At 37.8% G+C, this 12,515-nt stretch overlaps 1 protein-coding gene across 1 annotated transcript in view; it reads right to left on the bottom strand.

The window, feature by feature from the left end:
- The window catches only part of PRKACB (protein kinase cAMP-activated catalytic subunit beta), a 142,055-nt gene extending 130,981 nt beyond the window's left edge, over nt 1–11,074 (bottom strand). Inside the window, exon 1 of the mRNA XM_082615931.1 lies at nt 10,783–11,074. Within this exon, the coding sequence (XP_082472057.1) occupies nt 10,783–10,828 (46 nt within the window). The 5' untranslated portion in view covers nt 10,829–11,074. The remainder of the gene's footprint in view (nt 1–10,782) is intronic.
- Between the last annotated feature and the right edge of the window lie 1,441 nt (nt 11,075–12,515).

Raw genomic sequence — 12,515 nt, 5'->3', positions numbered from 1 at the left:
TGACAGCCCATTTGAGATTGAATTTATAGTGCCCCTTCCATGTGGCTTTCTCCAGCAGTGCTTAGCTCCTGGCTGAAAGCACTAAGAAAGCGGAAGTTAAGTTTATCAACTGGACTTCCGTAAGGAAGGATGTGATAAAAAGAGAAAAGTGCAAAGGATTTCAGGGACCACGTAATCTAAACTGGTTAAGAAAAAATGAAGAAGCGAGAGGTTCTAATGAAGAATGATCATAATGGGAATATTTAAAAAGCAAACAATAAGGAGAGGACATTATAATCAGAGAATGACACGCCTACAATAGTGATTCTTGCGCAGTTAATGAGTATGACAAGGTTGCTGGTGAGACTGGCTATCTGAACTGAAGTGAAGGGGATAAGGATAATGTGGTCAAGGAATTGAGATGCAATGGTAATGGATGAGTCATCATGCAGAAGTTAAAGCCATCAAGGATGAATACAGGGCTTACAGTATAGAGAAACTTTGTGACCCGAAGGTTTTGATGAATGAAAGTAAGTGAGCCAGAGATTGGTAAATGACAGCAACATAGACGAGGAACATGGTGATACAGCTGAATGGTATAGGTCTTGTCTTGGTCTGTTTATAAGCCACCCAGTCTGTTTACCAGACTGGGTGGCTTATAAATAAAAGAAATTTATTTCTCACAGTTCTGAAGGCTGGAAATTCAAGATCTGGTGCCGGCAGATTTGGTGTCTGGTACCAGCCCACTTCCTCATTGACAGCCGTATTCTCACTGTTAACCTCACAGCGGAAGGGGCAAGGGAGCTCTCAGCCTTTCTTATAATCCCATTCATGAGGCTCTGCCCTCATGACATAACCACCTCCCAAAGATCCCACCTTCAAATATCATCAACTTGGGAGTCAGGATTCAACATATGAATCTGGGGGATACACAAACATTCAGGCCTCAAATGAGGAGGGTTTTTTTAAGAGGTTGGGAGCATAACAGTTTTTCTTAATCTAATGTCCTCCTAAATGAAGCCTGAGACCAATCTCTCCCTACCAACTAAAAGTGATATAATTTTAACATACAAATGTCGAATAAACTACTATGTGCTAAGAAGAGAGGGAAAGAGGTACGCTCTTATCAAATAAATCAACTACTAGGCCCAAATAGTCAATATATTACAAAGAAAGTACCTGCTAACTGGGGAGGGGGGAGGGTAAACATTTCTAAAAGAAGCTTGAGTTTTTTGATCCATTTAATTATCCATAGTTTTAGCTTCCACTATGAGCTGGGAACTGTGTTTGGGGGATATCTGCCTAAACAAGATAGATATTGTCTCTGCCCTTACATATCACAATGTGTAGTAGGAGAAACAGCTGGGAAATCAATGTTAGTATAAGTGCTAGAGTTACAGATGTAAATATCTCCAAAATGGACTCAAAACCAATTTCTATTTCAGTCAGTTACAGTCTATTTCCCAAGATGATCTCAGAAATTCTTATTCCCATATAAACCCCTATGTTGTACTTTCACCCTAGTATCAATCTCAGGCACCTGTGTATCATTGTACATTTTTATCATAAATATCTGAATGTATCTGTCTCCCAGCTTAAGGATAGGAACTAAGTCTTACATTTATTCTCATATTTGCATTTATGGACTAGCACAATGCCTGGTACAAGGTAGGCACTTACTAAGTACTGATTGAGAATAACTAAAGGATTGAATGAATGACAAACAAATGACTATTCTGTCTCTGCGTCATTCTTATCAGTTGAACTATAGCTTATTTAGTAACCTCAAGACTACAGCCTAAAGAGAGATTCATATTCTTCCCCAGTTTAACCTTTCATGGCTTCTATACATCTAGGGAGCTGAGTTAGGACAGGATCCTAGCTGAGCTAGGATTGGAGGAGCTAAATTAGCAGAATTGGCTCTTAGAAAAGAAGCTAAGTAATATCCGTATAAACACTGTCTTTCAATTTTGTGGCTCACATACCACAATGGTCTGCTGATGCTATATGGTCTTCTACTTGAATAAGTGGAAATTGAATACTCATTAAGTAGAACCTTAAAATAATGAGATCTCAAGACAGTATCTTTGATTTTCTGAGTCGAAGTCCAGATGGAGAATACAGATTTTCCAAGGACTCATAGGTTTAGATTCAACAGTTGTTTTACTAGAAAACAAAAATTTCAGAAGTCATTGAAAAGTTAACATTATATGAATAGTAGGCAACAGGGAATACAACCTTAAACCATAGCCATAAAGCCTGGGACTTTATACCTGTAACAGCAAATCAGCTACAGATATGGCATTTACATTGGATTTTATAAGGCAGCCCTAATGTCAAATGTGCTACTGAATTATCCTTCACTGTGAATTGTCAATTAGTTCATTTCTCTCTTTAAAGGAGTCCCCCCTCCCCTTTTTTTCTGGCCACGCCACACAGTATGTGGGATCTTAGTTCCCTGACCAGGGATCAAACCCGTGCTCCCTGCAGTGGAAGCGCAGAGTCTTAATCACTGGACCACCAGGGAAGTCCCAAGTAGTCCCAAATTTGATTCAGAAAATTCTCCACATAGATATAGAACATTACTGAATCTAACTTATATTATAACCAAAAAGTGAAAAACCAAATTGTTACTACAGGAAATACTCTATAATATACTTCCTACAAAATTCTCATGATTATGCATTTACTTATCTAAAGCTTCCACTAGACTGTGAGCTACATGAAGATAAACTGTATCTCCTACACGCCCCCACCGGAAATTAAAAAAAATGAATAGATGAATTATAATGGATTGAAATATAAAAATTTAAGCTATACCTCCATCTCTATTTAAGCAAGTTAAGTTATACCTCTATATCTATTTAAGCAACTTTTAAGCTATACCTCCATATCAGGGGAAATAATTTATTTTTTGCATTATGGTAGTAAACCTCAATATTAGCAAGAAAGAGGTCTACTAATACTGATGAGTCTTTTTGAAGCTGTAAGGGGCTGAAAGGGTTACAAAACCTATAAAAAGAGTAAAAGCGCATCAACACTTTCCAGCAATTTTTAAGTTGATAAAAATACTAGCTGAATTTGTAAGCACAAATGTTTTTACCTTTAAACATAAATAATAAGTTAAATATATTTATTCTCTAAGCCAAGTTTATGAAGGTTTCACTGTACTTCCTTTTATTTGCTCTACAGCTAGCTTTTATAAGTTTTGAGGAATAGCCCATGAGTTCTAGTGTTTTAAATTTAGGTGAACAATGCCAGAATTTCTCTGTCTATACTATTTGGTTTATACACTTCAATCGTGTAGCCCTAATCTTTCTAGAATGAAGAGTTCTGGGGTTTTTTTGTTTGTTTGTTTGTTTTAAGTTTATCCTCATACAATAGACCTTCAATTCTCTTACTCCTATTAGCTGCCCTGATCTTAACTTTCTCCAGTTCTGCTATAAACAAAACATCATAACTACACATAATATGTTAAGGATTTTACACTGAGTAGACTGTTTTATGTTTTGTTTCTAATACACTCCCTTGATGACCAACATTTAAGTGGTCCCTTTACCTACAGCAGAACATGAAAATATCTTCAACGATCAATACAGTGATTCCAAAATTTGTTTCTTAGGCCCAAACTCAGAGGCTATCATTCTTTAAGTACAGATAAAAAATTTCCCCTAAATAAATTACCTTGTATTTGCTCACACTGAGGATCATTTGCCATTTCTCTACCCACATAATTCTGTAAGAATCTTCTATAATTTATTTGTCTTGCTACTTTTTAAATATACCTTCTTTCTTTTAATAAATATATGGGAATCACTGAATTATAAAGCTGGAAAAGGCCACAGCCTCTTTATCAAATTCATCCTTCTCAATTTTATAGTACAGCTTGGAGGTATTAAAACACTTGTCTAAAGCAAACTAATGGAAAGAATTAGAAAAGAGAATTTAGATTTTTCTTATTCTAAGTTCATATTCCTACTATTAAGTCACACTTTAACTTTTTAATATCAATTTTAAAGAACGCTAAGGGAAGAATATTGATATTTACTTAGTACAATATATGTTGGTACTATATTTTAAATGTTTTTTCCACTATTCCACATGACTCTACAAAACTCAACAGCTTATAGGATTCTTACTTTAATTATAAAAGTAACTTATAAAAGTAACAATTTATCTGACTTTAAATTATTTTGTTTCTTTAAAAGTTATGCTGTTCTCATCAGTGCTTTGGCTTTTACTTTTTTCAAAACAAAGAAGCTAAACTTTTAGTGGCTATAGTTCTTAATTTATAGAAGTCATGTCAGATGTCATATATAGTTTTATAGCTTCTAAACAGCTGGCCTTAAAAGGGGAGCAAAATGAGGATGAAATTTGGAAAAGATCCTTTGACCATCCAAGGTCATTCTTTCCCCCACAGCTGGGAGAACTATAGACAATCCACACATAAAACAGCCAATCAGAAATCATTTTTCAGAAATGCCATAGGCACCCTGAGTTCAATATGCCCCCCCAAATCTGTTCCTCCCCTTATATCCATTTCCTAACTCCATTACTGGCATTACAACCCAGCCACCAAGACACAGAAGCTAAAATCTTGGGAGTTATTCCCAATTCCTCCTTTTCCTCATTCCCAACATGCAATCAGTACAGTACAGTCTGCTTATTTTTAGTTTCCAAATTTCTCACATTTCAGATCCTTCCTGTATCCCTACCTCTACCACCTTGATTCAGACCCTCAAAGTCCCTCACTTGAGAGAGGGAGTCTTCTAATTGATCTTCCTGCCTCCAAACACTTCACTTGTTCCATGGTGACATCTTCACATTACCACCAAAGTAATCTCTCTAAAACCCAAATTTTATCATATCTTTCTCTTATTTCACAGTAGCTCCCTAATGTCCATGGGATAAAATTCAAACTCTTTTCATGGTCTCTGTCCATTTCTTCAGTCTCATCTTTCACTGTACAATCTCCCCTCTTCCCTACCACAAACCCCATCCTCTATCACTTAGTCATAATGGACAACTTACTTTCTTCCCTGAATATGTCATGCTGTTTCACCCCTCTGTATCTTTGCTCACTCTGTGTGCTCTCTCTACTCAGAACATAACTTCCTCCTGTGATCCTGCTGTTGAACATTTACGATTTTCAATGTTCAACTCAGGGCTCACCTCCTCTTTGCAGTCCTTTTTGAACTTCACCTCCCTCACCTCTGTGGAAATGACCATACTTTCTATTGGTTCCCCCAGTGAACTTTTACAAAAGCATTTGTAACAGTTTTTTGTTTGTTTGTTTGTTTTTTGTTTTTCATTAAGTTGTTGACATGTCTGTCTCCCCCTTCCGAAACACAGGTACTCTGGAGCAGATACTGTATCCTATTCAACCTTTATTCCCATAGACTTACATAAAGTCTGTCACATATTAGTAACTCAATATGTAGAATGAATGAATGAACAAATGAATAAAGAAAAGAACAATACAGGGACTCTTGAGGAATATTTTTTAAATTAAGATAAAATACTCAAAATAATATAGTACTGACCAAGGTATATTTACCTCCTATAAGTTCCACATTTTCCTATTTACATAGGTTTTTTTTCCATTAAAAACCTAAGATTTATTCCCTTGAGGAAATGTGGACACATATGTGTACTAACATTTATTATCACATAGATATATAGATAATTTTATAAATTATACTAATTATTTTATTAATTTAATGGAATATCAAAATGACTTATGGTCAACTCCTTACTATCTGAAAGAATCTTAATAGCTATGCTGGCTTACCTGTATCTTTTCATCTGCTGCTTCTGCCACTCAGCCATGGCTTACTTCTCTAAACTGGCTTTCATGCCTCTAATTATCCTGCTGCTGGCAATGAAAATCAACAATCTGTTTATATCCTAAGTAGAGGACACTGACCAGGAGAATGGGAAAAATCGTACCTGAGCAGGAGGGTAATTTTACACAGTAGATGATCTGCACTAAATGAATCAGAGAATCATGGAACTGTATGAGATAATATGTATTTATCATCCAAATAGTGTGGCTGTTTACTTTCACTTTTTTTTCTTTACTTTTTAACCTAAGGAAGACTACTCCAAAATTCTTCTGCCAATCTATTAAAATGGAATAAATATCTGTTGCTGATTTTCTTTTAAAAAAATATGATAATTGAAAAGTTTAAAGACATAAGATATGAGATCACTGTGAACCTGTTCCTAATCAACATTTAAATCTATAAAAATTTTCAATAAAAATGTATTCACTGGGATTCAGTATTAAAAACTAATAAATTCTAATTGTAGTAGAGTCCAATAAGGAAATTAACTTTGTACCTAACTTTACAGATTATACACAAATTACTAAGCTATAATAATCTGTTCACTAGGTGTACAAATGCTTATTCAGAGGAAATACTGAAGAAATAAGTTAATTTCTAGTATGAAAAAAGAAAAATACAGCATTTTGTTCATCTGTACAAACTTGTGAGGATCCACAAATTACCAAGATGATGGAAAGATGGGTTGGTGTTTTTATTACATGTAAAGACAGCTATGCTCTAAACGTGTGGTGTCCAATACACCAAACACTAACCTGCCACGTGTAGGTTAAAAATTCAGTTTCTCAGTTGCCCAGGTTACATTTCAAGTGCTCAATAGCTGCATGTAGCTAGTGGCTACCACATGAGACAATATAAACATTTCCGTCACAGCAGCAAGTCTGATTGGATAGTGCTATTGTAAACCATGGTAAAATAAAAATTTCCAAATACTTTTAAAATGGCAATATAAGTTCAAAAGTAATTTTTCAATTGGCTATTTCACAGAAAGGGAAAGTATACATTTACAAATGAGAAAAAAAGAATTAAACACAAATATTAATGAATGCTTTAAGTATATAAAATTAATTTTCTATGGCTTAATTTGAAATTATACCACATTGAATCTGAAAAGACTTTCAAGGTAATTTAATCCTTCATCCTCAATTTACAGAAATTGAATGTAGAAGACAGTACAAGGAAAAATTAACTCTTTCATTTAAGATATCTACTATATCCAAATGAAGACACTATTGAAAACCACCAAAATTTTCTATAATAACAAACTGATTAAAATGAAGTATAAGCTATTCTGTGTATCTTAGAATCAGATTTTCCATTGGATACAGAGGCTGTTTGCACAGTGGTTAGGATTTCAGGTTCCGGGGTTAACCTACCTAAGTTCAAACGTTACTCCCTGACTTACTAGCTGTGCAACCTAAGACAAGTCATTTAAGCTCTCTGAGCCTCCTTTTTCTCATCTATAAAATGGAGAAATAACTAAACTATATCATACAGTTGGAAAGATTAAGTGAAATTATGCATGCAAAGTACTTAGAGAAACTGGCACATAGTAAGCCTTTAAAAAAATGCTAGTTTTTATGAAACTTGCATTTTGGTTGAAACTACTCTACTGGTGACTTTTTTTAACTTCCATTCACCTTCAAAAGTTCTTAAGACATAGAGACTCTGGAAAACATTCAAAAATCATTATATGAACACTGGCTTACAGGTGGCTCTACCACTTGCAGTCATGGGAGAATCTGCATCCAAATCTCTACCAACACTTTACCCATAAGTCTCAACACCTTGGCGCTAAGACTGTAACATAAAGCTCCCAAGCAACATGTGGTGGGGGGGTAGAGGAAATCTAATGTTTGTTTGTTTTTTAATGAAATAAACAAACAAAAAACCCCTCCTAGGCTAAAATAGGTGGCATCTGTTTTTATGTTGGGGACTGTGAGTAAAGTAAAAAGTGGGAGATAGGATAAGTAAAACAACTTTGAATGACAAGTTTAAAATTTCTCAGAGAATTGTATGCTCACTTATTTTTCTAAAATTTATACTTCTGCATATTAACTGAAGTTTAAATAACTACAGTCAGATTTTGAGACACATATTTTTTACTAGAGTAATTTTTTTTAAATACACAGAACAGGTATGTAAAAGTAACAGTTGCTCTTTCATTAAGTTTTAAGACATACCAATACAATTTCCTAGTTCACTACAGTAGAATAATAGGTACCCAACTTAATGTGATCTCCAGAAACTGTGGAGTTGAAAATGAAATCTCCCCAGCTTTCAAGTCTTACCCCAGAAAATGTTTTCTTCTAAGTGTAGGGGGATAAATTTCAATAGAGTACAACATAAGCACCAGATGGTCAAAGCTAACTAAGACCGTTCTCAAATATTTTTATGCCCAGCTTCATTCTTCTGGAATATTTTTAGAACTAAGCTCCAGAGTCACCTGTATGAGGCACGGGCCAAACCTCAAATCCTAACTGGCCTGATATTTTTATATCTTCATTTCAAATCTAACATTTTCCTATTGGTAGTTTTCAGAGTTTTAAGTTCATTTTCCATAATGTTAGCACTTGTCATATTTTACTTTTCAGTTAACTTTTATATGTACATTTTGTCTCTCACACTAGATAGTAAAAGTTCTTGAGCTTTTACTTACAGAGTATCCAAATGAAACTAATACACTTTGTAGATATTTTGAAAATATTCATATTAATTAATTATTTAGTGATACAGTATGGAGTCAGGGCATCAGATTCTATTCCTTACTCTGATATCACGAATAGCATGATCTCAGCTCCAGCTTATTCAGAGGTCAGGCACTTTGGCTTTGAAATGGAATGATTACACAGGCTGATCTCTAGAATCACTTATATTTCTAAAAGTTTATGCTTTTATATATCAGCTGAAGTTTAAATAACTACATTCAAATTTTGAAAGGTATATATTTTCAAAAGTAATTTTTAAAAACTATACAGAACAGTTAGGTATATAATGGTAAAAGTTGTTCTTTCATTAAGTATTAAGATATATTGATAACATTTCTTTGTTCACCACAGTAGAACAGCAGCAACATGCACCTGATAACATTGCTCCAAATGAAATTACAAACTGATCAACATGTGACACTTGCAATGACTCTCCCAATGAGACATAGCTTGCTATTTTCTTTTATCACTTCACAACATTTATTCAAACTACTATAATGACCTTCAGTTTCCATAAATAAACTTATATAAAAAGCTGGCTAACATACTTAAGAACCAGGCTATCACTAACAGTTAAAGCTTAGGAAAGAATTTACTCATAGGAATAATTTCAAGATATTTTGATAAACATCTAAAGTTTCCTTTCTGTTTCCTATAAATATTCCAAGAGTATCCCATAGCTACGAGCTTCAAATTAATACTGTCTAGGGGAGAATTAGTTTGGTAACTTAATAATGGAAATATATAAATCAGAAAAGAGTCTACTATCCTTGTTAAAAAATATAAACACTGTACAGGCCAGCACTTGTTAATAAAGATCACTGAAATGATTCCATTACCAAGCACACTTTTTGTAATACAATTAGCACATGTTTTATCTTTAGCTTTAAATTAAAAAGGAAAATGATGAAAGGCACAAGTAATTCTTTACTTTCCGCATTTTTAATACTTTTTGTACAGTTAGTTACTACATTTGTGCAATTAAAGAAAAAAAACACTAAAATTCTACCTCTATATTGGCTTTTTAAAATCTCCATATCGCATATTAAAGACATTAAACTTTTCTGGAGCTCCTGAAAATTAACACCAAAACTATATTGGTGAAACACAAACCACATAATCTGATCTAACTATTCACATTAAACAAAATGAATGACTAGATCTTTCCCAATCGATTCTGCTTTACTGATACCGAAAAAAGCTATTTCCTTCATGCTAAATTATGAAATTAACCTAAAACATAGTAAAAACATAGAAGCATTAAAAGATACTATTTACACAAACTGGAATAAATTCATCAGGCATTCCCTCAAGTGCTGAGATGTTAGTCGCGGTCACACAACGAATACTATTTGTTTTCTGTTCATCCTGAATTATCAAATCTGAGTTGAACCTGGCAAAGGCAAAAACCATCCAGATTGACTGACGGATTGACTGATAGATAAATAAATAAATAAATAAAACCATACAGCCATACAGAAATTCATCACTTTTTACTGTTTGGTGTAGAGTGCCTGCACTTTCAGCTCTCAGAAGAAATCCACCGTATTCTGGAAGCCCTTCAATTCAGAGGGACCTTTAAGTTTTACAGACATTGTAGCAAATTCTTGCATGTCTCAAGAAAAGGCAAACCTGCCTTGCTTTTTTTCTCTAATGGGAAAAGTTTTTGTCTACTCTTACTATATTTTCCACTCCTAATCTGAAAAGATGGAGGATCTCTAAAACGTAGTTGCCCACTTAGGATTAACCTCACCTGCGGAGGACCAGACCCGCAGCCCCTCACCTGATGATAAGGTTGGGATGGACCCAAGTGATGGAGGGAAAAAAGCCAACTCTTCTCACAACACTACCTGTGGCTCCCAAAGAGGGGGCCCGCGTTTTTTTTGGGGGGGAGCGAGGGCTGGGATGGTCCAAGAGACTTCTTTATCCGGACCATATTTGGGGAAGTATCTAAGCATGGGAGACCCCCCCACCCCCGCGCGCGCGCTCTAGTGAAAGACGGAATTGCAGGGACCGCTCTCCTCCCTCACCCTCTCCATCCGGCCCTCGGCACTCAGCCCTCGCGCCGGAGCTGGGGGGAGGGGGTGGAAGAGGAAGGCAGCGGGTCCCCCAGGGTCCCCTCGAGTGGCTCCCGGAGGCCGCTGCGAGGCCTGGACCGTGTCAGCGACCTCCGGGCTCCGACCCGGAGGGGCGCTCGGTGCCCCGTTCCAGCCCGCCCGGCGGGCCCCCAGACCCAGCCCTTGACTCACCGCTCTCCACCTCGCTGCCTTTCTTGGCGGTCGCCGCGTTCCCCATGACTGAGACGATGGAAGGAAGGGGTCAGGGAGGGGAAGGGGAGCCGGGGCCGTCCCCGCCGCTCCACAGGCTGAGGCAACTCCTGCTTCTGCACCGGTCAGAGCGGTCAGTGCTCTCGGCGCTGGCGCCCGGAGTGCGGGCGGGAAGACTGGGCCGGTTCTGAGGCCAAGGCTTCAGCAAACTCCTCAGCCCCGGCGGCAGCAACGGTGGCGTCGGCGGCGGCTGCGGCGGGCAGACACTCCCCCTTCCCCCGCCCCGCCCCCCCTGCGCGCCCCCCGGCAGCCGCGCGCCGGGGCCCCGACCCTGTCCCTTTTCACCAGCGGGCGCGCGCGCCGGAAGTGACGTGCCGGCCGGGTACAAGGGCGGCGGGCTGAGGGGGGCCGAGCCGAGGGCAGCGGACTCGGGTAACCTCGGCTGGCACCTCAGCGGCCCACCGAGCTGGGACGTGGTGGCCCGGGCTTGCTTTCGGATGCCCATCCTCGAGATCTGGGAGGCGGCGTGGGGACCGTTAGCTTTGAGGAACCCGTCGTCTCTCAGCCTGGCGTCCCCCACGCCCGGGAGGTCGGACGCGAGGGGAGACCCCTGGTTCGCGCCACTGGGCTTTGCGGACTGGTCAGTATCAGCTGCGGGAACAAGTTCGTCCCTAATCCTGATCGTGGTTCCGAGCCTGTCTTTGCCTCACAGATCCAGGTGTTCACCGAGCCCACCACGTTGTCCTCCTGGTTCTTAGGCACCAGTCACAAGACCTTTGATGTTCCCAGTGCAGTTTTCATTCTCTGTGGTTTTGCAGGATCGCTCTCAGGTTTTGTCAAATACCCCAGAGAGAAAGGAAAGTATTACTATTTCTACAGAATGTCTGTTGATGTGAATCATTGTATTTAGCAGCTCTCTGTGTAGATGTCAAAATAAGTGCATTCCCAATTGGTAACTGCGTTTTTCTTAATATACATATTGAATTTGTGAATAGTTTTACTTACCAGGTTAATTTTTTGTGGCACTCTAGTATTTTTTGTTGCATGTTTCTTTGAATTTTGCGCCGTGAGCCTTGATTCTAAATTTAGTGTAGAAAGACTGTAACTTCCCGAGGGGCAGAGACTACTAAATTTATTTTGTGTCCCCAAGACACCAGGCACAGTAGGTATTTAATGGATACTTGATGACTTGAAAGTAAGCAGAGGAAATCTCTCAGAATTTTTTTTGAAATAGCTTTCATTACTGACAAAAACAGAGTGGTAACTGTAGAAGTTTCTCAGTAAGTTCTTCCTGCTGTTTCTTATTACTATTTCTGTTAAATTAATTCAACAAAGGTTTATATCATGTATACTGTATTCCAAGTACTACCATGCAGGTAGCAACTCACTTGATCCTCAAGAACCCTATGAGATATGGAGTTTTACTATCATTATTTCACTTATGAACAAACTGAGGCACAGAGAAGTTAAGCAATTTACCCTAGATTACACAGCTATTATCTCTTTGAAGCAGGATTTGAACCTAGGTAGTTGGGCTCTAAAGTCTGACTTTTTGTCCATAATATTATGTAGATGTTATGGTAAATTGCTTTCTCTCCATTTAAAATTACCTTGACTTGAAAAGATGGATGCATAGTGAGTTTATTTCTTGGGGAAATTCATTATTGTTTTCTGGGTTTCCATTAAATCCAAGTAATATAAAAATTGTAGAGAAG

This window comes from Mesoplodon mirus (assembly GCF_964341445.2).
Source record: "Mesoplodon mirus genome assembly, chromosome: 3".
Lineage (NCBI taxonomy): Eukaryota > Metazoa > Chordata > Mammalia > Artiodactyla > Ziphiidae > Mesoplodon > Mesoplodon mirus.
This window is presented reverse-complemented; position numbering and strand designations above follow the sequence as displayed.